This window comes from Caenorhabditis briggsae (genome assembly GCF_000004555.2).
Source record: "Caenorhabditis briggsae complete genome, chrX, whole genome shotgun sequence".
In the NCBI taxonomy this organism is placed as follows: domain Eukaryota; kingdom Metazoa; phylum Nematoda; class Chromadorea; order Rhabditida; family Rhabditidae; genus Caenorhabditis; species Caenorhabditis briggsae.
In genome coordinates, this window is record NC_013491.2 from 10,929,705 (window position 1) to 10,956,728 (window position 27,024).

General features: G+C 36.7%; 7 protein-coding genes across 7 annotated transcripts; 3 read left to right on the forward strand and 4 right to left on the reverse strand.

The window, feature by feature from the left end:
• Positions 1-205: 205 nt before the first annotated feature.
• CBG14711 lies at positions 206-8,372 on the forward strand (the record flags this gene model as incomplete). Its single annotated transcript, XM_002644671.1, has 6 exons — positions 206-424; positions 471-635; positions 797-967; positions 1,140-1,531; positions 8,045-8,256; positions 8,305-8,372. Coding segments are annotated over 6 exons (1,227 nt in total), but the record flags the coding sequence as incomplete, so codon positions are not given.
• On the reverse strand, positions 3,535-4,273 carry CBG14713 (the record flags this gene model as incomplete). Its single annotated transcript, XM_002644672.1, has 3 exons — positions 3,535-3,649; positions 3,831-3,961; positions 4,178-4,273. 3 exons carry the CDS (start codon positions 4,271-4,273, stop codon positions 3,535-3,537), a joined length of 342 nt encoding a protein of 113 aa, XP_002644718.1.
• Positions 8,373-10,179: 1,807 nt separating the features above from the next.
• On the forward strand, positions 10,180-10,908 carry CBG14715 (the record flags this gene model as incomplete). The annotated part of the gene is made up of 3 exons (XM_002644673.1): positions 10,180-10,363; positions 10,412-10,507; positions 10,598-10,908. 3 exons carry the CDS (start codon positions 10,180-10,182, stop codon positions 10,906-10,908), a joined length of 591 nt encoding a protein of 196 aa, XP_002644719.1.
• Positions 10,909-12,041: 1,133 nt separating this feature from the next.
• On the reverse strand, positions 12,042-14,558 carry CBG14716 (the record flags this gene model as incomplete). The annotated part of the gene is made up of 6 exons (XM_002644674.1): positions 12,042-12,762; positions 12,811-13,075; positions 13,121-13,319; positions 13,940-14,248; positions 14,299-14,412; positions 14,466-14,558. The coding sequence occupies 6 exons, from the start codon at positions 14,556-14,558 to the stop codon at positions 12,042-12,044; spliced, it is 1,701 nt and encodes a 566-aa protein (XP_002644720.1).
• A 1,633-nt stretch (positions 14,559-16,191) lies between these two features.
• Positions 16,192-17,678, reverse strand: Cbr-srv-7 (the record flags this gene model as incomplete). The annotated part of the gene is made up of 7 exons (XM_045239750.1): positions 16,192-16,479; positions 16,527-16,688; positions 16,739-16,877; positions 16,932-16,960; positions 17,035-17,278; positions 17,396-17,486; positions 17,531-17,678. The coding sequence occupies 7 exons, from the start codon at positions 17,676-17,678 to the stop codon at positions 16,192-16,194; spliced, it is 1,101 nt and encodes a 366-aa protein (XP_045095496.1).
• Positions 17,679-19,441: 1,763 nt separating this feature from the next.
• CBG14718 lies at positions 19,442-21,528 on the forward strand (the record flags this gene model as incomplete). Its single annotated transcript, XM_002644676.1, has 7 exons — positions 19,442-19,651; positions 19,731-19,837; positions 19,899-19,969; positions 20,765-20,918; positions 21,115-21,232; positions 21,291-21,412; positions 21,462-21,528. The coding sequence occupies 7 exons, from the start codon at positions 19,442-19,444 to the stop codon at positions 21,526-21,528; spliced, it is 849 nt and encodes a 282-aa protein (XP_002644722.1).
• Positions 21,529-22,917: 1,389 nt separating this feature from the next.
• CBG14719 lies at positions 22,918-24,291 on the reverse strand (the record flags this gene model as incomplete). The annotated part of the gene is made up of 5 exons (XM_002644677.1): positions 22,918-23,091; positions 23,149-23,418; positions 23,465-23,623; positions 23,671-24,210; positions 24,253-24,291. 5 exons carry the CDS (start codon positions 24,289-24,291, stop codon positions 22,918-22,920), a joined length of 1,182 nt encoding a protein of 393 aa, XP_002644723.1.
• Positions 24,292-27,024: the final 2,733 nt, after the last annotated feature.

The following is a 27,024-nucleotide window of genomic DNA, read 5'->3' on the forward strand; positions in this document are numbered from 1 at the left end:
GAATATTCTGACAATCGACACGTTACATATCCTTCAACATCATCGCATCTCGTCTCTGGGTCGCTCCGCCCATTTTTGACAATCTCCACACGTGTGGGAGGTTGAGGCATTTCCTTCAATCATTCGTTGATCCCTTAGACCTTGGGGATAGCCCTATTTCTTTTATTCTATTCACTATCTCTGTATATCTTTTTCTAGTTTCAGAATGAAGAAAACTGCACAACTCGCCAGACAAATGATCAAAGCCATCGGATGTGCCAACGGATTGGCAGGCAGACAACTTGGTTGTGAGAATGCAGTAGAAGTCATCAAAGCTTCTCCATATTTTACAAATGTTCAACAGAGAATTCCACTGGAATGGGGAAAGATAATCGAGGAGGTTAACACTGGAAGACACGCCAGCGCACTTTCAGGAGTCACACAGGTCATTTAGCATTTTAAAGAGTTTCAAACATTACTGTAGTTTTCAGACATGCAGACAATTGGCACACGAAACTCGACAGGTGATTGAGAACAAGGATGAGCTTCTTGTTTTTGGAGGAGACCACAGCTGTGCGATTGGAACCTGGAGTGGTGTTGCAACTGCAATGAGGCCACATGGCGACATTGGACTCATCTGGGTGGACGCTCACATGGTAAGAGTGCACCGATTCTATTTTCAGACTGGGTTACTGTAGGTGTATTCCTTGCAAGAACTTGTTTTTCTTTTGGAAACGGGAATTCCTTCAAGAAGGACATGACCATTATATATCAAAAGATAAACAATAAAATCAAACAATCAACGAGTTGTTTTTAGGATGCCCACACACCGGACACAAGTGACACAGGAAACATCCACGGTATGCCAGTAGCGCATCTTCTCGGTTTCGGTGACAAGAATCTGGTGAGAATCGGAGATCGCATGCCTAAACTTCTTCCTCACAATCTGTGTATGGTTGGAATCAGGGACTACGAATCGGCAGAACAGGTAACTTCAAATGTCTTCTTTTCTTTATCATAAAGGATGGGGAACTTAAAAAAGACGTCGCAATGGTCAGATTTATGTTTTAAGGGAATTGAGAAGTCGTTAAAAGAATTGAGATGATAGGATAGAATGATTGATAATAGTTCTTTTTTGTAATCATCATCATTTGTTACAGGAACTTCTCGAGAGACTTGGCGTCAGAATCTTCTACGCAAACGAAGTTGAGAAGAGAGGAATTCAAGATGTGATGCAAGAAGCACAGTATCTTGTGACAAGAAACACAATCGGATATGGACTATCAATTGATCTTGATGGTTTTGACGTATCGTATGCTCCAGCAGTTGGAACCCCATCTGCTGATGGAATCAATGCTTTGGAATTCATCAAGGCTCTTTTGACAATCGACTTGACCAAACTTATTGCCACGGAAATTGTGGAATTCCTTCCAAGATTCGATGACAACCAGAGAACCAGTGAACAACTTGTGTCAAGTCTTGTTGAGTACATTTATAAGACGAAACAATTCCAAATCAATTCGGTGAACGAAATTGCTGCACGTGTTAACAAGTCGGAAACGATTCAAAAAGTGTCGCAAGCGATGTGAAATATAACAACATAATTTTTCTTCGAATATTAAACAACGAATCTGCATAATGAATGATTATAAAAACTTATCAGTGAAATTTCTTGAAAGTTAATGACCAACTGTAAAACTTGTATAAGCAGAGCCTCTTTAATATTAGGTTGGCAACTAATTCCTTGTGCACTTTTATTTTTCATCTATTCTCTTAACTGAGCTAGAACCATAACCTCTGTGTAACATAATATGGTATACAAGGTGGTAAGGTTGTTCAAAGTAACCATCATTCGCCCTGCTCCCATTCCGCTTGCGGACACGATGCCCCGATCCATGCCCGATGCTCACCTCATTCGTGATGCTATATTATTTCTAGTTATTTCTAACCTGAAAGTATCCGATATTCATCACCGTCTGGTGGAAGTTTAAAAAGATAATGTCCCCATAGGAACACTATTGTAAATTGGGTTGGCAAGTTCAAGAACCAGGACTTCTCAATGAAAGATGAAACTTGTCCCGGGCGACCAGTTCTTCAAGATATACTCAAGCTGAGAGATCTAGTCGAACGGGACCCTTATTAGGTTGGCAGGAAAGTAACTGTCCCTTGTTTTATTTTTGAATAATACAAAAGCAGGATTAATCCAGAATTAGCAATATGCACCGTCGTAATCCACAACATGTTGGCAATGTTCAGGTAACTTGTGGATACAATACCTTCAAAAGCCAGCTAGCCAAGAATCAAAGTATTCATTTTTTCCTGTTTTTCAAATAAATGGTGCAAATTCTCGTATTCTCTAGATGAGGTTGTATCTCTCCGAATATCCAATAATCTGATAGAACTCAGTCGAGACTATAAATATGTGAGGGAGAACCGTCCCGCTGAAGCTGCTCAGGTCTGACATGATTGCAGGTAAAAAATGAAAAAACCTCATGTTCACGGAAAGTCACGCCGTACATGAGCCGCTTTGGCTGGACGGTTCTCCTTTACCCCCGTTGAAGACATGATTGCAGCTCTATCATATCATTGGTTATTCCAAAGTATACGACGTCATCTGGAGCTTAAGGACTTTAACACACTTGATGCCTGAAAAACAGGAAAAAATGAATACTTTGATTCTTGGCTAGCTGGCTTTTGAAGGTATTGTATCCACAAGTTACCTGAACATTGCCAACATGTTGTGGATTACGACGGTGCATATTGCTAATTCTGGATTATTCTTGTGTTTGTGTTACTTACTAATAAAAAATGGACAGTCACTTTCCTGCCAACCTAATACCAATCTACCCGTGAAATGTCAATCACTTTATTGACAACTCATACCACAATTGGAAATGGATCGTTGAAGTTGGGAAAGACAAAAAAATTGGGCGGAGGATACTTCACTGTTTTGATCAGTTTAGATGTTCAGCGGCGAGTGGAACTGAGCATGCAACTTCTTACTCTACTTGGGAACTTAAAGCGGCTGAATTATATTGCCACCTCGGATAAGAGGTGGGTCAAATATACAAGCCATCACAGAAGAGTCCAACAGATTGACTTCGATATACAGCCAGAAGATGTCGTCAAACAGGAATTTTACTCAAAAACAGTGGGTATGAAAAGGGGCATCGTGTTTCCAAGCGGAATGAGAGCAGGGTGAATGATGGTTATTGTGAACAACCTTATCATCTTATATACCATATTATGTTACACACATGTTATGGTTCTAGCTTAATTAAGAGAAAACATGAAAAACAAAAGTGCACAAGGAATCAGTTGCCAACCTAATAAAACGGCCTCTCTTTTTTCTTCCGAAAATTGTTTAATTGAAATTAGTAGATTTTAATAGATTTTGAACGAAATTCGGAATACTTTTTAGTGGAGATAAAGGCTCGAATCGCTAAGATAGGTTTCACAATAATTAATCTAGATTTTCAATAACCACATAAGAAAAATACATTCGACAAACCTACAACTGAACTAATTAACTGGAACAATATGATTTCTTTTTCATCAGCCTTCTGTGACACTTTTCAATTTTCTTTGATTTTCCTCCATCCTTCTTTTCAAATCTTCCTTGAAATCCATTTCACACATCTCCACCTTTGCTTCCAAATCGCATATTTTTCTGGAAAAAATAATTTTTAACAGTTTCGTTTTGCTATTGTCTATTCTAAATAATCGCGCGGATGAACGAGTAAAAAAACGTGTAGAGAGTCTCCAAACCTGTAGATTCGCTGTAAAGACGCAGACATTTAGACTCGTTCACTCGTGCGATTATTTTGAATAGACAATAAAAGAAAACTAACTTTCCATTGAGATATTTTACCGCATCATATGCATGGACCGTCCGTTTGTAAGTAACAAATGCGAATCCTGGTGGTCTTTTTGCCATCCAAATGTTTTTGATTGGTCCCATCACAGAGAAAACATCATGGAGCTGAGAAAATTGTTAATAGCTTCAAAACATTTAGCTTCAAAACAATAGCATCAAACTTAGCTTCAAAACAATAGCTTCAAGCAAAACATTGTTGAATATAAAAAAAGCTCATTGACGATTGTTTTTTGTTTTTTATCTACACTAAAAGTTTAAAAATTTAGTTTCTAAAGCTTCAAAATTAAATTTACAGCTAAATGTTTAGCAAAAACTACTTACTTCCTGCTCCGTGGCATCAAAGGGCAAATTCCCGACATAGACTTGTCGATTTTCAAAATTTCGTTTTTTTCTCTTCTGGGGAATTGAATCAGACATCTATGATTGAAACCTTCATGACTCGTTTAACGACTAGATTTGACTGGCAACTGTTCAAATACTGGGAGGGTGCATTGAATGTAAAACATAGCCTTTGTTTTAATCAAATCCTCCTATGGCCACAGGAAGGATGATAATTATTTTGAGTAGAACCTAAGTTTTTTTTTGTAAATTTTTTTGAGAAATTAACAATTCATTTTTATTTTTTCAAACCAACACTTTTGGCAGTGATAAAATTCTATTCATTCAATACATAAAACGTTGTTGTAGTCTCGAAAAATAAAGATTATCTTAGTTTGCATGTGGATGGTTAACTGGTGGTGCGAGTCGGAGGGCGACAGCGTGGGACAAAGTAGCTTCGTGATCCTGAATACAAGAAATTGAAACAATAATAAAATAGTGATCGAAACAATTTTCCAGCAAAGAATTTTTCTGAGCACTAAGAAAAAAAAAGCGAAATAAAGCATGAGTAATTAGACAATCAATCAGGCGTCAAACCTTGAACAGAATACAACTTCAACTTTATGGTCGTGCAAGGCAAAAAGTATATATGTATAACTTAATTATATTTTGATTTCGAGAGATGTATGTGGTCTAAACAAGTGGATAGAGAGTCTTTCTAAAACCGGTTTAACGGAAGTTCTCAGTTTTTTGAGTAACTTTTAAAAAATTGCAGATCTCGGAATGCTTTGTTCACATAAGTTTTCCATACCTTGAGTCCTGCACAGAATCCGTAGTTGTCATACGCGTTTTGCGAGTACATTTCAGAAGATAATGTCATCTGAGAAGAAATTCCACTCCTATTCGCACATTTTGATGGTTTTTGGGTTTCCACGAGTGTAGCTGGAAGTGAGCCTCCTTCGTTTGGACTGGTCCCTGGTTGTTTAATGTCAATAACTTTGGGTTGGAGTTGAACAGAATTTTTGGATGCACTAGATCCCATGGCTAAAAATCAATAAGGTAATCATTCAAATAGAAGAAAAAGAAAAGAACGAACTAGAGTGATAATTTTTAGTTTAAATGGAAAGTGTTTAGTGGAAAACAAAAAATTGCGGTTCTGAAGAAGTGACGTGCGTAGGAAAGATTTAGTTTGCGTGATAAAAATTACTCACTGTTTTCCAGGACTTTATTAGCAATCCCAAGTGGCTTAGGAATTCCGTATAAAAGTAAAAATAGCTTTGTTATTTTGATTTTTTTCATATCGAATATCAAAAAACTTGAAGTATTTGTACCAAAGTTATGTTACCATTAAACCTTCATTAGAAGGGTCAGCCGTACAGTTTTTCGAGTGGTTTCTAGGGATCCCTTTAATTAGAGGGGTCTCTCAATTAAAGGAAGCACTTTTATTTATCGTGAGGCCTCTAGAGGGGCACTTCGATACAAGGGGCCCTCTAATTTCAGAGAGCCTTCTAGTACAGGTTTTACGGTATGATTCGAAACTGATGGCGTGAACTCAATTTTTGGTGGTTGAGCAGGAAATCGATTGGAGACTGTTTTTATGAACTGACACTGAAGGCGTTATTAAAACTTTCAACGAAAATGAGTTCCCAGTTCTCGAGTTTTTTTTCATAAGATTCTGATTATTGCGATTTTTCCTCTTTCCAATCTTCTGGCGGTGTTTTTTCGAATCGACGGATTTTTTTCCGCCAGTGGCCAACTTTGCCCTATATTCCAGCTGTTTCGAAAACTTAAGTTACCAAACCTTGGTGAACTCTGAACCTTTTAACGATATTCATTAAACATTCTCTCAAAATTGAAACTAGGAAAACATTTTTGCTGGATAATGTTTCTAAAGAATGAAATTTTTTTAAATCTGTAATCCGGGGTGTAGTGACTTGTTCGCAGCGGAGCAAACTCTGTTCCCATTAATAATTTTTATCCTGTATAGCTAATGTTTGGCTCTGCATTTCAAATTGTAAAGGTATGGAAGATACAAGAAAGATTCATGTAGAGCTCAAATATACCTATCAAGCTGAACCATAAAAACACAAAAAGCAAAGAAAATGAAGGAGTAATACACTTTGAAGTTGGTTGGCATAGTATCCATCACATGTCGAGCTAATGAACTTCATCCGAGATCCCAGAGGACAAGGATTTCGAAACGGAAAGTAGTCGTAAATGCACTTTACGTCATTTGTTTTTCGAAACTGTTGTAATCAAATCTCAAGTTGACAAAGGAAACAGGATTGAGTATAGTACTAAACTTTTTTGTTTTCAGTTTATTTCGAAATCCTGTAAAATTTTTCAATAACAAAACAATGACCAAGAACTCATGAAAACTTTCTTGAAGCTTTCAGCAATATTTCGCAAATATTATATCGAAAATATTCAACGGCATTTTTTACTTGATCGATGAGAATTTTTTTATCCATTTTATTTGAATTTAATGTAAAACAATAGTAGCTTTTTTTTATCCACAGTGTGTTGTAGGGTTATACAGCCACTTTAAAAGGGTTCGTTCTGATTCTGTATCATAAATTGCCCAAAACACCTTATTCATTCTTTTTTTAACTTTATGTCCAAAAGCTGCAGTCGGTGCATGTAGAACAGTTGGATGAGCCAAAAAAGCCATACTTGTAACGGGCCGGGCCGGGCCGGGCTTTTTCCCGAATTTCGGATGCCCGGCCCGACCCGAGCCCAGCCCGGCCCGGCGGGCCTGTCATTCCACAAGTTTTGAAAATTTCAAAAAACACATAAAGGGGGACCCTTATGCGATTTTTTTCGAGATTTTTTGATATTTTTTGATCAAACAGACAAACAATCCAAATAGCACAAAAATATAGAAAATTGGATTGAGAGCTCGAAGTTTAATTCAAAATGACAAAATTTTTGCTACCGGGCCCGAGCCCGGGCTTTGGCGGGCAAATTTTACAAGTATGAAAAAAACTAGCACAGACTAACTGAATTACTTCCACGATTGCACTGAACATTAAGTTTGAAACCGGAACCAAGACATCCAACGAATAAATACAGGACCACCTATCAACCTGAATTCAAAAGATCACACCCTGAATTCCAACATCAACCATTACATATATTGTTTTCAATTTCAGTAGTCAGCGATGTGCAAAATTAGCTCAACATAACATGAAACAATCACAAACCTTTATGACAAAAACTAGTTCGTATAAAATAAGTTTATTGATACTTCTCAAATTCTGGACCGATCCGGAGAGGCGCACAGGGTCAAGATCTGATAGGAGGGGAAACTCAATTGTGACCCGGCTCAGCCCGACCCGTGACGCGGATGAGTTCAGTAACGATTTGTCTTATCACTTGAAGAAAAATTGAGGCAGCAAAAACAACGATGAGGAAACGGACAGTCTATGATTGTTGATAATACGACGTTTCAATTTTTCTTATTGATTGGTGTTGACCGTTTTATTTTTTCCTTCATCAACTTTTCGAAGCTGTTTTTTCATACATAATGGTTCGTCTGGAATGTAAGATTTGTTTACGCGAGTATAAAACCAACATTGCGAAGCTGACTCCTCGAATTTTGACAAAATGTGGCCACACTTTATGCGAAAGCTGTTGCGAAATACTTTCCAATCAAAACGAAACCAAGGACTTGATATGTCCGTTTGATCGAAAAATGACTAAAATTAATCGTTAGTTATTGAATATAATTTCTAGTAGGCTTACATATATTTTCTCAGAAAATATGCAAGAACTAATGAAAAACTTTGCTATCACGGAGTATCTTGATGAATTGAACCAAGCTGTTCAACGAGGAACAAACCAATTGGCGTTGACCGTTTTTTCCTTCAACAATTTTTTCAAAACATTTTCATTCAAGATGGCTCGATTGGAATGTAAGATTTGTACACTGGAGTATAAAACCAATATTGCGAAGCTGACTCCTCGAATTTTGACAAAATGTGGCCACACTTTATGCGAAAGCTGTTGCGAAATACTTTCCAATCAAAACGAAACCAAGGACTTGATATGTCCGTTTGATCGAAAAATGACTAAAATAAACCGTAAGATTTCGAATATGATTTCCAGTGAGCTTACATCACATTCTTCAGGCAATGTGCAAGAATTAATGAAAAACTTCGCAATAACCGAATATATTGATGAGTTAAGCCAAACTGGTCAACAAGACGCAGAGCACATCGAACAAGGTAAGCTTTCTTTTTTTCGAATTTCCCTGGATTTAGCAAAATTAAGCTTTTGACAACGTCTCAAAAATTCATTTTCAGACTTACGACTGCCAGTGAGAAATAGAGCCGAATCCGAGGACACCGAGGAACATAATATCATCCAACAACTCTACAACTTACAGTTGCGCGAGCAGCAGAATGAAAGAAACATTCGTGAGCTTCAGAGGGAACGTCGCCCAGAGACTCTAATAAACCAGATTCCTGCTCGGTTTATGCGCCATTACTATGACAGTGGTTTGGATTCTATCGAAGGAAACCACCAGCAACTGGTTGATGTTCTCGCTCGAGTAAGGATACTGTTTGGATGACAACGAGGAAATTTCTATCCGAGATCACTAATATTTTACTTGTATTATAATTGTCAGTATAGTTAGAAACAATGAATTTTAAGCGTAAGACTGTTATTACGTTACGACCATAAACACTGTCGGTTCTTACGGGAGCAGAAGTGAAATGACTCGAATGAGTCACTAATCAAATGCGACTTGAAAACAATTACAAATGTGAAAAAACATGGCAGTACTTCTCTAACTTTTCTGTTTTTTAGTGGTGAGAAGTTGATTCAAAAGATGGGTACAGAAATAATTTAAAAAATACTTTCGACACTAAAGAAAAAGCTACATAAAAACAGCCAGGTAACCAGAAAAATATACTTTAAACCTGAAATTCTTCTACTTGAAACAATAGCGACTGCGAAATGTCCTAGCTGCAAAATGTCGCCCGGCCAAATGTCTCAGAGGCCACTGCATGGCTTCGATAAAACAGTTTTCCTCAACCGAAACACAATTCAAGGAGTAACTCACTGAGTAGCGGCGCATCGCCTCCTATTTTCAAAAAAACTAATCCAAAAAAACTCAAATTTTGATTTATTTTTAAAAATCATATCTTCCATTTTTTACATTGTTTTTTCACATGGTTTTTTCGCATACATTGGCAGGTTCAAAAAATTGATAAACAAAATATAATCCACGAAGGCTTTAATTTAGAAAGATAGCACATTTTTCTTGAAGTATGAATTATTCACTTTAGTTCAATGTTTATAATAAGCTATTATAATACCATTGCTTTCAAAACGTTTTGTTTTAAATCTGATTTAGCTTTCAAAATACGATTTGGCGGTCGCAAACTAAAGTTCTGAAGTTTAAGTTTTCGTTAAATTTATGAATTTCTTTCAGAAAAAAAAACACACACACACGGAAATGTGAACAATCACAGGACTCTAGATATTATCAGATACAATCAGATCAATCTTATTTTCCGTCTTTATTTTCTCGTTTACGACTTTTTTTTCCGAATTTTCTGTAATTTTCTACCAAAAAAGGGAACATGAAAATTTTCGATATTAAAAAAAATTGACTAAAACGTATAATAGATTTGAAGAGATGGAACTTTCATTGAAGAAAACTGCTGACACCATTTTTTATACTTTTGAAGAGCTGGAACTTTTGTGGAACCTTTGAATGTAGCCACTTTCTCTCTCTCTCATTTGTTAAATTGAAACATTTGCAAATTTTTATAACGAATGCTCTTTCCTGAAGAATTGAGTCTATTAAGCTCTCATATTTTAAAAGTTACTCTGTAAAACTTTTCTTATCATTCGAAGAATAGTTGAAGCGGCAAAAATAACGATGAGGAAACTGACAGTTCATGATTGTTGATAAAACGACATTTCTATTTTTTTATTGATTGGCGTTGACCGTTTTTTCCTTCAACAAGTTTTTCAAAACATTTTCATTCAAGATGGCTCGATTGGAATGTAAGATTTGTACACTGGAGTATAAAACCAACATTGCGAAGCTGACTCCTCGAATTTTGACAAAATGTGGCCACACTTTATGCGAAAGCTGTTGCGAAATACTTTCCAATCAAAACGAAACCAAGGACTTGATATGTCCGTTTGATCGAAAAATGACTAAAATTAATCGTTAGTTATTGAATATAATTTCTAGTAGGCTTACATATATTTTCTCAGAAAATGTGCAAGAACTAATGAAAAACTTTGCTATCACGGAGTATCTTGATGAATTGAACCAAGCTGTTCAACGAGGAACAAACCAAACGGAACAAGGTTAGCTAATATTTTCATCGGATTTCTTTTGATCCAACCAAACAATGATTTTCAATTTTTTTTCGATAACTTGAAACTTTCACTTCGCAGATTTTCGATTGCCGCACGTCAATAGAGCCGAATCCGAGGACCCTGAAGAAAATCATTTCATTGAACAACTCTACAACGTACTGGTGCGCGAAGATGAAGAGAACAATCGTGACTTCGAGTTGGAACTAGACCGCCCAGTGACTCCAGATGACGAGATTCCTGTTGGATATATGCACAACGTCTATGTTAGCGATTCGGATTCTGAAGATGAAAACTACAGGCAAATGGTGAACGATTTGGCGCGCTTCAACATTGGCGACTATGGAGACAATTATGAGGATTTCGATGAAATCTTTATCCAAGATGAATAAAATTGTATTATAATTGTCTGTATATTTAGAGACAATAAATTTTCAGTGTAAAATTGGTATCACGTCACGGTTATACAAACTGTCGGTTTTTGCGGGAAGAGAAGCGAAATGACTCGAATGAGTCATCATTCAAATGCCACCTGAAAAGCGTTACAAATATGAGAAAAATAATGGTGTCAGCAATTTTCAAATTACTCTAAATTTTCGTGAGAATGGGATTTTCGTGAGAAATTTTCGTAAGAACGTGAGAATGGAAACTTCCGGTATACATAACGATTTTCTCGACATTTCCCATACTTTCACAAAATTTGAAATCTTCAAATAATGACTGATAGAAAAAATAACAGCAAAATCACTAACCCCAATGAAACGTTACTTTGATTTTTTTTTTGTTTTCATTTCAAACAGCAAAAAAGTTTCGATTTTTTTTTGAAATCGGCGAATTTATTGAAACGCTTTTATTTATGATAGTTTATCAAAAAATTCTTTAACAATTGTTAGGACCAATCAGTCCAAGCATTCAGTGAAGGTAAAAAATGTTCTAATACATTTATGAGTTTTTGAAAACATCGTAAAACATTTTTAGGCTCTCAATTCATTGTAAAGTTCGATGGCTTGTTGTATAATATTTCTTGTTTTTTTAAATGCACTTACATTAGCTTTGTTCCGATAAGACGGTTTTGCTCAACCTTATCGTATTGGACCATTTCCGAAGGCGTCCGCGTATCACAGTCAGTCAGTCAGTAGTCACACCAAATTCTTTACTTTTCATCTTTTACTTCATTTTCTGAAATGATAGTTTCTGCATAAAATAAATTAGCATTGTTTGTGAATTGATGGCAAATTAAAACAAAAGAAGAAAAATGAGCCACCGACACCTTTATTTAGAAAACAAGCACACTTTTTTTGAAGCATGAATATACATTTTTTACTTCAACCAATTATTAAATATGAGCAAATTTCGCAAGCCTGCCCAAATAAAATTATTTGAAAATTATGAAAAGGATAGAAATTAACAATACTGTAGGTGTAAGATATCGGAAAAGCATTTTGAGAAAGTGGAGAACATTGTTCGGAGCAATTAGAGAGTATGAGGACAATGTCTTGGAGAAGTTTGCGAATTTGCGATTTTCTTATTCGCTGTCTAAACTAATCGCAGGACGATCACCTTCATGATCGGAATCGCTGAGTCCAGATTGAACACTGGAAGAGCTTGAAGAACTTCGTGACCTTTTGCCGGTTTCGTTCTCCAACCCATTTTTATTTACTGTTCCATCTGGGCCAGTGGATGTTCCCTCTTCACAGTCTTGATATGGTGTCACGGAATTTCTCGTGTTATCAGCTTCATCGTTATTGTTATCTTCATCAGCCAAATCGATAACAGCGTCTTCGGCTTCATCTTCAACTTCTCCCTCTCTTTCTTCATCTTCTTCCTCATCGCCAGCTTTTTCAGCTCCATTATCCTTTTCATCATCAGTATCTTCTCGCTCATCTTCCAAACCAAATTCGTTGAGTCCGTCGAGCATGTCATCCATTCCACCGGTCTCATCTTCCCCATCGTGTTCCATCTCTTCTTCCTGCTTCCTCTCAGATTTGGAAGCCTCTTTTGGGTCTTCACTAATGGATGGTTCGTTTTGAGTTGAAGAAGACGAAACGGCATTCTTTGGCTTTCTCTTGACTCGCTTCTTCCCGAACTGACGAGTGGAAAAGTATTTTTTGTGCGGTGGAACCTTTGCTCGAATGATCTTCACTTTGGGCTCCTTTGATTTTGGTTTCGGTTTTGATTTCTTCGGTGATAACAAAACGTCTTTAGGCTTTTTGAACTCAGCTATAAGAGCTGGTCCAGGGGAGCCTCTGAAAAAATATAGAAACACATTTTTTCGGTTTATCAAAAAAACGAACTTGTCATCATCGAGAGTGATAGTTGCTATCTTCTTTTTTGATTTCGTTTGTTTTTGTGATCCGCTTGTTGATGGTTGGTTTGAATCTTCTGTTTCCAAATTGGCTTTTTTTGAAGGACGTGCATTTACAACTGGATCTTGCCTAAACGCCACTACATATCTGTCTGAGACTTCGACTGGATCCGCATAATTACTGGCTCGCTGGTTGTCGACAAAACGAATTTTGTATTTTCCAGAAACTTGGTCTGGAGGCGCGTGCACTATTCCTATAACGAAACGCAAGAATTATAGCAGAGCTGCAGTTGCATTACCTTCGTAGAAACACGTTGTTTTTGGGAAGAGTGCCAAGATGATAGCATTTTTTGGGAAAGCAAGCCAGGGATACCGTTTGTAATCTACAGTATACTTTGGCATAGGTATGAGCTGTTTCCGAGAAAACATGACAGGCTTCATTTCTTTGTCGTCGGTATCGAAACACTCGTAGCGGTTGTTCGAAGCTGCGTTAATTACCTGAAAATTAGATGTTCTAAATTTTAATTGGCTTTATACTTTTAGAATGATATTTTTAATTCAGCGTAGGTTTGAGTTTGTTACTCTACTATTAGCGGTTTTTTTGGTCAACATCAAATCGAATGTTTCGAAACTTACCTCAATAAATTTCGTTGCACGGAATATTTTAATTTAAAAAATCAGAATTCTAAATATTATATGTAACTAATTAAACTAAGTCATACTTTCAACAAGCCAGACGAAAATCAGAATTTTTTAATGCCTGGATATGGTCCGATCCTGTTTGGCCAATATTATTTTTACGTGTTCACATGAACGCAAAAAATAAATCGTAGTTGTGAAAATTTCTTTTGAAAATTTTTCTTCGAAAAAATGCAAAAAATACTGGTTTTTAGATGAAGAATTTGAGCTATTGAGCACGTCAACCCATTTTCAAGCTCTAGCAGTCATACTTTTGTATAGGCGGAACACCTCAAGAAATTCTCTTTTAGGCAGTATAAAATGAATTTCTCTCAGGATTTTTTTAATTTGCTACTTGGACCGAGCCAAGAGAACTTTTTGATCCGGCACGCATATTATTGATAAGAATTATTTTTAGAAAATGTCAAAACTATACTCACCTCTGCCGCAATCCACGTTTTAGAATCTTCCATGAACGCCGCAACTTCATCGCCTTTCTCAAGTTTCTGATCGTCTGGAATTTTGACTCCAGCAACACCGAGCGGTTCCTCGCTGATACTCGGAGTCCAAATCGGAGAGCAACCACATCTGAGTTCAAGTATCTGGATACCACTGGATTCTTTAGTTTTCCTCCATTCTGCAATTGCTGAGAGACGAGCTTCTTTGAGTGCGTTGATATGGGATGCTAATAAGTTTCTTCCTTTATCCATGTCCACCACATTCTTTTTGTACGCTTCATGTGCATCTGACTAGAAAAATGTGTAGAAGGTTTTTGTCGAAGTAATGAAGTCACACCTACTCTTTGTTTCTTGTTCATTTGCTGTAAATTAGAAGTTCCAGCTTTCTTATGAAGCTCCGCTATCACTTTATTGGCGGCATTCTCATTGTCCATGTGATCCTTACATTCTTTCAACTAAATAAATTGTTTTTTTTTCATTGAAATTCTCATGAAAAATCGAAAAATACCATTGCTCTCAAAACAATTTGCTTTTGATCTGCTGGAGCTTCTTCCAAAAGATTTGGAGGTCGTTGTTGTGGTTTATGCTTGTTCCTAGGCATGGTTTGTTCAAGTTTTGGCGAAAATCCTGAAATTTTTTTTTCAATAATTTATGGATTTCTTGATGGAAAAAAAAGTTAGGAGTTGTGAAAAAATTCTTAGGTTTTTGAATATTCCTAGAAAAATGAGTTTTTTGGAAGGGTAGGTTTTGACGCGTCGCTGAAGCGTACGCGTGTGTGCCTGTGTGTGAGCGGCGTGTGGGCCTTGTCGGTGGTCGGTATGGGAGTTAGCGGAAAACAGCGAGAAAGAGGAGCAGACGCGCAGAATGACCTTGCTGTGCGCGTACACTCATTCAAGGACCCCCACAACCCTTTCGATGTGTAATCGAGGTCTCTCTCTTTTTCGCTCTTTTCCGTCAGCAGCGTCTTCATTGTTTTGCGAACAGAGCAGATGGTTGAGAAGACAAAAAATATGAATGGGTTGGTGAGGTGAGAGATATTGTTGGACGAGGAGAAGCAGGACATTCAGATTGACAGAAGATTAATTGAGATTTGTGAAAATGAACGGGTTTGAAGAGGAAAGTGGCTGGGAAAGGGATATATGTAGTAGTAGTACGATGAAAAAGCTACAGTTTCTTGACAAAAAATGTGGATTGCAAATGAGACGGGCTCCATCCAAAAACAAAAATGCGAAGACGACTACAAGACGGATTTTCCTCTGTCAAAAAAACATGTTATTTACATTTGCAAGATAGCCTTGACGGGAGGTAGCATAAAAAGATATGCATCGTTTTTATTTGAGGTCATTTTTTTGTCAAGTTGACACAGCTGCAAGTTTTGAGAAAAAAAGAACCACGAAATTAAAAAATCGAACACGTTTATTTTTTGAAAAAATAAAATCATTATGTACAAAAATGACAATGACACAAAAATAGAGTTGTTGGGATCAGAAGATAAAAATAAAAATGAGAAATTTTTTAAAAAATCTTTGTGTGAGCTCAAAACATTTATATTTCAAGTTTAGAGAAACCAAGTTTCAACTTAAAAATTTTTTAACTTGAAATCCGAAAATAAGCAGAAAAAAAGAAACTGAAAGACATTTTGCAAAACTCAGCTCGCTCAGAGAGGAATACTGTCATTTTTGATGTAAAAACTAGAATATCAGCTGAAAATTTTTCAAAACAACGAAATGTATTTCAAATTTTAGGATTAGGTATGAAGAGACTATCTAAAGGCGTGAGACAAGTTTCGAAGTCGCTCGCCAGTTTCAGTAAAGTTATATCAGTCTTAACTTCTACTTAAATTCATTCAAACTGTTGTAAAAATTTCGAGATATTAAGTGAAACAGGAAGTTTGATTCAATTCTACGTGAAACACAACAAAATAGATTTTCTGAAACGTACTAAAAGTTGTGAAAATCATCTTTGAAAATTGCTTTTTTTTCACTGAAAGCATGATTTTTGCTACTGATACTCATATAGCTCGGCTAAAACTAGCAAGTGGATTCTTAAATTTTTAGAAGGCGTTCTTAATGTATCCTGAAGTTTTCATAAAAGTCTGGATTTACAAGATGTTGAGGTTACCTTGTAAATATTTCCTTTTTTTTTGTTTTTCAAAATTTTTCGATTAGTTCCCAGTTTCCAACCAGCACCCATAATTACACAACATTTTATTCAAGTCGTAATTTTAACTTTCCCTAACAAGGAGTTCCACATGTTGGAACCCTTCTATTCGAAGTATTTTTATCCCTCTCGACATTGGTGGATGATGCGAATTGTTGTTCCGGTGGAATCATTATTCGCATCCGACGGAAGCCAAACATGGGGCATCTTAAGAATAACAATGTTTTACGGAAGTAATTTGCCTTCAAGTACCTCATCATTTTTGTCACATGCGCCCTCATGGACCGTGAGTATATCAACAATAGCCAGCCTGACAACCCGCAATAAATGTCATTGATAACATCGTAGAGTAGATAGAACACCTATAATAGCTATCATTGTAAAGGTCAAAAACTGTCCTCGTCCCCACCCGTGTTGGAACACTCGTATTGATTCCAAATACGTAGATAACATAGCAGTAATAAACGATTTCTGCGACACATGTCAAACCAGCCACAATGTTGAGGTTGTATTCCTGTCTTTGTTTTTCACTCATCACTTTTTGGTTCAGATGTGGTTGTGTTGATAGGCGCTGGAAAAAAGAAACAGGATATTAAAGTTCAGAATGTGTTGTTGACGAACCACTTTGTATTTACTTCTGAATGCAATCACCATTGTTACATTAATGATCATAATGCATGCAACAAAAATAGTTTCAATAACATATGCCGACATGAAGAATCCTCGTCGAAAATTTTGATTTTTATATTGGATGTAGATTCTGAAAAAAAATAGTTGGAATTCGTTTTTGTGTCTAAAAGTTGAAATCTCATACCCATTTCGTTCATACTTCCAGTAGAAGTTCTGAGTTATAAGACTTGATCCAATGCAGAGGCCTATTCCCAGTTGAAACACGTGCACCAACCAAATGAACTTACTGTTCCAAATCTAAAACTAACATCACTGTATGGTCTGTCAGATATAAGATTGAAGATCAACAATAGAACGTATTCAAAGTCCCGACGTACTTGCTTATGTTTGATAGGAAGGCAAACAGCGGTGGCCCGATTGAGAGCAAGGGCAACGACAGTGCATCCCTGAATCCCTCGGGCGGTCCACGCAATCATCAGATACATTTGACCGACGAACGTGCCCATGGATAAATAGAAATCTTGGAAATATCTGAAATTTGAGATGTGTTGGAACATAAAAAATAAGAAGGAAGCGCAGAAAGAAGATATAAAATGAAAATAGCTATATTGAGAGCTGATCTCTTGATCTGTTTGCTTTGTCACGTACCCTTTTGCCGGGAACACACATCCGAAATAATTATTGACCAAACTGAAGACATCTACTATGATTCCAACGGTGAAGATTTGGTAAAACATTCCTGGAAAACTAGTTTATATTTGTATTCTAGAAGTCATTGGCTACCTTTATATACAGTATTTCTAAGTGTAACAAGTATCAAGACTTCCATAATGTACAGAATAATAGTTACAAATGAACCCATCATGAAGACAGTGCTCACAATACTCTCCAATGGGTCGAACCATTCCGGAAGCGTTGCGTTGGAAGCCATCGGAGGCCTAAAAAATAAAAGACATTTTGAAAAGTTGAGTTTCAAAATTGGAAATTGAACAGCGGAATTCGATTGAACACTAATTCATAAATAGACAGCCAAATATGATTTTTGAGCTTTGAGGCTTTGAACTGCAATGCACTTCTGATCAGATTGGGAATTACGGAAATTATAGAGTTGTCTGTTGTCTTCGTCACGTTTGAGGTTTTAGAGAGTAATTATAATCATCAAGATTTTTTAATTGAAATTTAATGATCACACAGCAATTTTCAGTCAAGCATTTATCAGTTAGAGAGTCATAAAAGAGATTAACGAAAAAATCGGAATATCAAACCTTTTCATCCATTATGATTGATATTCTTTGAAACAAGGGAGCTTGATAATAAAGAAAAACTCTCCATTGTCTGTGGATATGAAAACTTGTGCGTTAGAAAATTAAAATCAATTGAGAAAAATGATATCTTCATTTTCTAGGCTTGAAAAAGGCTTGATGATCAATAAGCTTAACATTGCGATGATTGGAATTTTGGAAGAGTGCAATAAATCTTAAGATGATTTTAAAAGTAAAGTTTGAAATTTTCGTCAAATTCCTAATTCAAAAGTCTCGGACCAAAATATTGGGATTTCATATATTTCCAATATTGTCCACATTTTCAGAGATTCCCTAGTAATGAATTCCAGCCTCCTCACGTTGGGCAGATTTATTTTTAAGTTTGTTTTGATCCAAATTATGTGTTCATATACCCTTTCTAAGTACAAGGTGTACGCCAAGGGTTACGATGGACCCATTATCCCCTTATGATCCATGCCTATCAATCTGACCTCTCATTATTATCTTTTCATCTGTTCGCAACATATATCTGCTACAAACTAGACGAACGAGTTTTTATCTCTTCCTTTTGCCTCAGACACCCGTATCAAAAACGGTAGTTCACGTGAATAATATCAATTTTCACGACGCACGCAATAACAAATCGACTGCGACTGTTGACCAGCAAAATTATCTTGTGATCCGGGTCCGAAATGATGTGTCAGAGGAAGGAAACTGTTTGGAAAGTGTTCGATGAACCGTAGATTTCGGAATAATATTTGTCACGTTGACCATTGGTTCTGTTTACATTTTGATCCTGATAATCACATTTTGGTTCTGAATCAGTTCGATTAGTCATACGAATTTCAGAACTATATACTGAAACATTGAGTACCGGGATTTCAAGTTTCATTGTTTCACAACAACAACCTCCCCACCTCAAAAGTTATCATTCTTCATCTATATATCATTTTCAGTGTTAGATCAAAAACTTGGAATAGTATTGTTTTGGTCAGTGTGTCCTACGGTCCGCCCACTATTCCCTTGTTCTATGGACCCCGAAATTCCAGTTAGAAACAATCAACCTGCAAACGTTTACAAAAGGAGTGAAGATCTAGTGATTTGCGAACATTTTTGATATTCTTCCTTATCTCCTCCTTCTCCGCAAAACGTGATAGACCACCACTAACAGCAAACTCTGCACCCAAACGCACTCATCTTAAGCAATACATCTGATAATCTGATGTCGTAAATTATAGTTCCCTGAATGTGGGTGGGACGGGAAGAAGGGATACAAATCTTGGGAGTGCACAGGGACGAAGACGTCATCAGATCAGTAGACCGCCCAGTATAAATACAGTCCAATTTAAGACTGTTTCGATGGTTCTAAGCCATTCACTTCTTGCTTATTATCCTATTTTCTTTTTTTCAATAATTTTTTAGAATTTGTCAGATGGCCTCATCTACGCTAGTTCGCACACTTGAACATCATGTCAAAAGAATCCTAATGGTTCGTCCTACACATTTCGAACTCAAATATTCTATCAACCCTTGGATGGACATGAAGAGAGGAGTGAATAGAGAGAAAGCGTTGAAACAATGGGATCAGTTGAAAAACACAATTGAAAATAGTGGTGCCAAAGTGGAAGTTATGGAATCAACGGTAGGTCTAACATTAAGTTTTTGAAAAAAAGGAAAAAATATTGTTGCCATAAAAACTGAAAAATATCTCTTTTTTTCAGGGCGCTGAAAGTCTCCCGGATATTGTTTTCGCCGCCAATGCAGCCATCATTAAGGGAAATAAAGCGTATTTGGCGAGCTTCGCGCACCCGGAAAGACAGGGAGAAAGGTTAGTGAATGAACTCACCCATCGAAATCAAACGTCATCCTCTTTTCTTATTCTTTTGAAGATACTTCTACGAGCAGTGGTTCACAAATAATGGTTATGAATGCGTCGGAGATCAAGATATTCCATCGGAAGGTGAGTCAAAAGAGAGAGCAGAAAGTATGCATGTGGTTGGAGTGTGGGACCCCTTTAACGATCAAATTACGCTATTCAAAAGAAGGGCGCGCCCCCATCATCATCACGGTCCCTGCTCTAGGCCCAATTTCCTATTTGGATCGGATATATAACATAAGCAGAAAGCGAGCTATTAGCTATTCCAACTCCTGACTCGGTTAATCACGATGTATTAGAAACCAGAGCTGGTCCTGCACAGCTGATCGTAGTGGATCCTTGGAAGAGACAAAAAACATGCGACAAAAGCGGGGTCTAGTTTCTACTCTACTGGTCCATGCTTCCGGTGTGTTTTAGTTCTCAATGGAAGTTGAAAAAATAATTGCATCAAGAAAAATAGGGACCATGACTAACTTTTTGTTTATTTCTTCAAAAATAGATTAGAATTAATAAGTATCGGGTATTTTTTCTGTTTCAAGTACTTTAGGTTTCATTGTAGAGAGGTAATATAAACCTTAAGCATACCACGAGAAAATTTCAAGAGCACAAAAAACCGCGTCATGGTCTTTCAAAAGACTGGTATTATTATTTTCACAGACGGGTACGCAGATGAAAACTTTAATTATGAGTAAAAGCGAATAGACTCCTGAACTACGATAACTAGAAAAGGGCTTGTCTGATGTGAGGCTAATCAAAATGCAGCTGTATTTTTGGGAAACACTCCACTAATCCGATTTCATAGAAATCAATTTACAAATTAAGAAAAAAAGAGAAAATCATAGGATCACAAGACATCGAAGCAAAAAAACTGAGTTACAGGTGCGGGTGATGCTCTCTGGGGTGGTGATCAATTGCGCACTCTGTTCATGGGCGTGGGAACCCGAACCGACGTAAGAGCACTTCGCGATGTTGCAAATAAACTCGACGATGGCACCAACTGGAAAGTGATTGGGTGTCGACTCGTTGATCCGAGGTTTGTTTATTAGACAAGAAATGAGAAGACAGCTGAAGACTCTCTGAAGATTCCTATCTTCTTAAATAATTCACTTTCGGAAGAAGTACAGAGACTAATCAAAATTCTCCAGACATTCGGAGAAAGTTGAGAGATTTGTGTACGCCTTGAATATTCAATTAAGTAGTTTCTCCCTTTTATTTTTTTTATATTCCAGGTTCTACCACATTGACACCGCCTTCTGCCCACTCAACGAGGACGTGGCCATATACTACCCGTATGCTTTCGATCATATCACCCGTCATAATATGAGAAATGAGACGGATTTGATTGAGGTACGAATATATTGAATTATATGGGGCAAACTATGGACAACAAGGTGATTTCTTTCAGGTTTCTCAGAAGGAGGCCCGTAATTTCGCTTGCAACGCTGTCGTCGTTGGACAAAATGTTATCATGCATCAAGGAAATGAAGAGATTGCTAACAAGTTGGTTAAATTGGGATTCACTGTCAGGTAATCTAACGAAAAATAGGAAAAAAATTAGGCAAACTTTTCGTTTAAGATTCGTCGACATGAGCGAATTTATCAAGTCAGGAGGATCTTCAAAATGTTGCACACTTCAAATCTAAAAGTACCAAAACAAATGACAAACATGTATGGAATATAATGCAAACGGATCTTAAATATTTTTAATTGTGACTCTTCTGCTCTCAAATTGAATATCATATTTTACTAAAATAAAATTTCAAAAACAAAAGTGTTGTAAATGTTATCAAAATTTAGGTAAAACCAGGGATATGCAGCACGGAATTAGGAATTTCGCCCAGAAAAACTCGATAAAAAAGTTGAAAAAAAGGTGACCTGTACATTCTAACGAAAATGCGGAATGTACTTTTGACCTCGATAGGTTTGTCCTAAAAAATTTTCAGAATGAAAACTTCACCTTAACTGTTGGATTGTTGGCTTTTGTTAGTTTGACTGTTTTTTAGATGAAGCCACAGTTTAAAATTGGCCTATTGCAAATGATTACACCAAGAGTTTTTGAAGTCGGAGTAATGAATTTGAGCGATTTATTAAATTAAATTTTTCACACAATTTGAACGAGGGCAAATTATTTGGAGGGTATCAAAATTTAGGAGTCATTGGGGTACAAAGCAATTTAGTTGTACAAAATCTTCAATTCGAGGGTACAAAATACCTGAAAAATTCAAACTTTGTACCCCCGAATTGTGGGTGTTTTTGTACTCTCAAATTGCACTGTACTCCGTTGTACTCTTGAATTGTTGTTTCTGAGATATGTGCCTATGTGGACACGAAAAAAAATAATTCTCCGAAAATTCTCAAAAATTCATCAAACTCTTCGAGGAATGGACCGGTGGGCCCCAAAACAAACTTTTCTCAGATACAGATCACTCAAGGTTCTCCTACTCTGTACTCCCATCAGACTATTTCACGGCTTCAAATTTTCCGTGGAAATAATCCCACTCCTAAAATAGTTCTATGCAACAATTTGAACTGAATTTCAATCCCTTAAGAATCGAGAGAAAGCTAAAAAAATAAGCGAAAAAGAAAGAATACATCGAAAAAACCAATTAAACATGTGGAAAAGATTGAACACATAGCTTCCGTCGTTTAGAAAAAAAAAGAGAATGGGTGATGTGAGAGTGCAGAAAAAAGCAATCAAGAAAAGGAAATGCTCTGGAATTCTCTAACGTTCCAGCTGCCTTGAACTTCCTTATTTGTTTTAAGAGTGTAGAGCCCCTGATCCAGTTCCATTCTGAACTCCCACCACATCCGGAAACTTGATACTCTTTTTGCTTTTTCTCTATTACAAAACGCTGAAAGGTTCAATAAAAAGTTTCTGAAAATGGAACACTTTTGTGTTTCAGGGAAGATAAATTTTATTGTGTTCACAGAACAAAATGGCACATTGTGTTTAGAGTCGAAAAGACTGTGACAAGATTCTAGTATAGAATATGATTGGGAGGAAGTAAAAATGAAAAAAAAATTATAAACAATTAGTTTGCTTTTGCAATGTTCTTTGCTTTCCATTGTGCAACAAATTCTTGCATGTTGTGTGGGACCAGTTGTGGAAGATTGATCTCTTCTTTGGTTTCGAATGTGAACAGGAAGCGATCGCAGAGTTCAAAAGTGTTGGATTCGGTGTTATAGACTTCGACTTGGGAGCTGATCTGAAAATACATAAGATTAGATTTTAACATTTCGCATAGAAATTGTTTTTGACTCACCTGGAACTTTTTCTCTTTGTTATCAACATTGCAAATAAAAGCACTGAATTTGAGAATGCTTCCAATTTTTACAACTTTCAAAAATTCAGCATCATCAATAGAAGCGACCCGAAGAGGGGTTCTAGCAAACATCTTGGCACAAAGCTCAGCGGTTTCGAGTCCCTTTCTGACCAAAAACCCTCCAAAAACCGATCCATATGGGTTTTCATGCTCTGGTTGGGCAATGGTTGCGGTCTCAATAATTGTGGAAGACATCTGTTGTTCTCCTTCCTGTAAATATTATTTTTCAAATAATGAAATGAGTTTATTTGTTTACCTGGACAACTGGAAGCTGAATCGCACCAAGTTCTGGAACAGTTGGACGAGTGGTATTGGCTTCATGCCTCTGCTGGTTCAAGAATTTCTCAATTGGGGTGACTGGGAGAAGTTGGTTGGTAGGAAGCTTCTGAGAAGTATTGGTTCCATCCAAGGATGACTGAAAAATAGGAAAGCTATACTGATCGAGAGCACCTGAAAACTTACAAAAACAAGACGAGCGGTTAGAAATTCTGATCTATTCTGAATGACATTTACAGTTGCTTCCGCTTTGTTATCACTCGTCCAGGTGACTTTTCCTCTCAAAACAATATCGCGATATGGGGAGAGACCGTATCCATGAGAGAGGCTTGTCTGGTGGAAGCGAGCAGTGACAAACATTCTTGGAAGCGTTCCAGTTTCGAAGGTCTTCAATGAAAGGTCTTCTCTGTTAAGCATATAACAAGCACAGGGAGCAACAATGTCGACAGCTTCCAGAAGACGTCCCATGCGAATATGTCCATTGCTGTCGGTCATGTTGAGTCGGGCTTTGAAATCTGTGGCTAGAGGAATGACGACTTTCAGCTCGGATTCCACCATTTTTCTAGTCTCCAAGGTAATGTTTGGATTGATTTTGGCACTGATAAGCTGTCTGGCGTACTTGTAGAAACAGTCATAAAGTTGATCCATAGTCCGGAGTTCTGGATTGCGAACTGTTTGAACTGGAAACTTAGGGTTGAAGTGCTTCAAGTTTCTCATAAGAGAGCCCTGAAAATATTCATTGAGAAATTTCCTAATTTAGAAACTAACCTTGGATTGAAGAGCTCTGGCAGAAGCGTTGGCTGACATGGCAGTGATTAGGTAGTATTAGCAAACTAATTTGTTTGTTGGCTGTGATCTTCTAGTTCCAGCGAACAGTTTATATACGGTTCTCCGCCCCTTTTGCAATTTAAAAGTGCAAGTTTTTTTTGTCAAGCGGCTGTCTATTTGGAGTGACGTTTCTGATATTTTTTTGTTGTTGACGGGCTGGGGCAACAGACGGACGGCAAAAAATGCTTGCACTTTTAACTAGAACCATAGCAGAAACCGACAGGAATCACGGAATTCACGTGAATCATCATCGTTTCAGTAGAGGGGAAGAGAAAAGGGCAAGGAGGAAATGGGCGGAGCCACTGGAATCGCAACATTCGATGTTTGGTCTAGTGAAAAAAACTGAAATAGACGGCTGAGGGAGATACGGGTCAAAGAGCGCTCGAAAAATTGGCATGTTGAGAAAGATATGGTTTGAGAAAGTGCAACAGGATTCTGCATGACCCATCTGTTTCTCGAAAGTACATGTAATGATAAACCACTTATCAAGAATTCCCAGTCAATGTGTCAATCAAAAGTGCTTTCGTTAGATTGACATACCAGATGTTTGTGAGGAAAAGAATATGATGATAAACTCAAGCACAACATATGTGAATAGTCACAGGGAAGTAAAATATGATACAAAAGTATTTTAATCTTCAATATTCATATTTTAAAAATGTCCCAGTTATCAATTTTCTCCCCCCACAAATAACGAACAGCAAAAAATGAAACTTACTGTATTTTGTTCAATAAATCACAATTGTATTTCCATTTTTACCTCAATTATTTCGGTTCTCATAAGAGATTTCGAAAATTTGCCAACTGATAAAATCTTTGTCATAGGATAACCAAAATGCTTTCAATTTACAAATATCTCATACTTCTTATAAAAATCGAGGTACGGTGAAACCTGTATTAGAAGGGCACCCTTCAAATTGTTGTGTAAGAATTTAAAAATTCGTATAACTTTTACGTGGAAAATATTCTGGTAAATTCCACCGTTTCACAGAAATTTGTTGGAATACTCTGGTTTGCCTTTTTCTATTTTGGTCGAATTGATCTATAAACTTGCTGAAATTTGCATTTTTTACAAATCGAAAACTTTTAAAAGGCATGAAATAATTACTGTAATCTCATGTTGGGCTTTTAAATTCTTTTAAAACCTCCTATACGGCTTGGTGCATGTGCAGTACCTGTCAAAAAAAATACAATAACGCAATTTTCGTATGTTTTTTTTTTTTGGATATTTTGAGCATTTTTGGAGTCTGGAGCTTGGCTGTAAAGGTTCCGACCGCTTTGAAAACTTTGGAAGCTCTAAAACAGACACAGATTAAAAAGTTTGCAATCGCATAATTTAGAAAATTCCTAGTTTTTGCAGCTATTAGCCGATTACTGATTGACACCCCGGTTCGGCCCTTCTTTCTCTAGTAAGACAAAATGAAACATCTCGGACAATTTACACTTCATGTTTTCATTAAAAACTGCACATTTTCTGATCCAGCTCTCCATATATATTTTTTTGCAAAATTGTTTACTTCTGAACCCGCTAGACTTTGTTCTCCAAAAAAAAAATCCGAAAAAGTTGTTTGTGTCAGAAAGGTCGAAAATTTTACACAGTGCAGACATCTCATTCCCAACTTCTTCCTACGCAAGTTCCCTTCATGAAATGTTGCCACTGAACGTTGATCGTCTCTTCAAAGTCTATCTCTCTTCGATTCTCAGCAATTTTTTTCAGTGGCAGACAGATAAAAAATAAAGTGCAAACAAGAGTCTTCTCTCTGGTTACACTGAACCTTGATTGACACCTGTTTGAAATGTTTGTGACTTTCTTGCAAAAAACCGCTACAAAAATTTCAGCGTAATGTCTGGCGAAAACTGATACTTTGGTGATTATGAGAGGACGTACAAACAGTCCTTTATGCAGGAGATGATTGAGGGTCACGGATCAAGGATTTAGAAGAATCGTTTTTTACATAGCAATCAAGAGTTAGAAATGTATTTTTCCGACAAAGCCTCATTCGATGGTCTTAATTTGAAAAAATTCATACAGAGAAAATAGGAAAAATTGTTTCAGATAACTTTAGGCTGAGTAATCATCATATGGGACAGATGAATATAACAAAAATTTGAAAATGTCAACTATGGACCAGTGAACCCAAACAATATTAAAAATAGACATATTTGAGCAGTTTCCAATAAAAATTTACCCATCAGCCTTTCTTGTTACTTTTCTATTTCTATATCTAATGCCCCATTTTTCTTAGTATTTTGTAAATTTGGTATTTATTGTGATTGCGTTCTTTTTTCAGTATTGGAATCACTTGTAATGTATCTATTTTTAGTTCTGAGTTTTTACAAACAAAAGATTGTATATTTGTTTTATAATCAATTATCCATACATTTTGATTGAACAATTCCTAACATTTTCCAAAAAAAGTTTTTTTTTTGATAATATCTAGTTTTTAATGTTTGAAAAAAAAACATAAACGTTAAAATAAAATTTGAGGTGAACCGTTTTTTTATTATTTTCAAGATTAAAAAACCAACTTTACACAGACAAATAGATTCAAAAAGAAGATAACGAATAGAGAATGGCAATTCAATTGTTGAAAAGGAGAAACGGAAATCTTGGAGAACAATTCTCTATTACGGATAAGTGGGGGAGAGCTGTATTCTGAGGTGTCATCACAAGTTATCCTGAATGCGGCAAAATGTTCCGTCGCTTCGCTA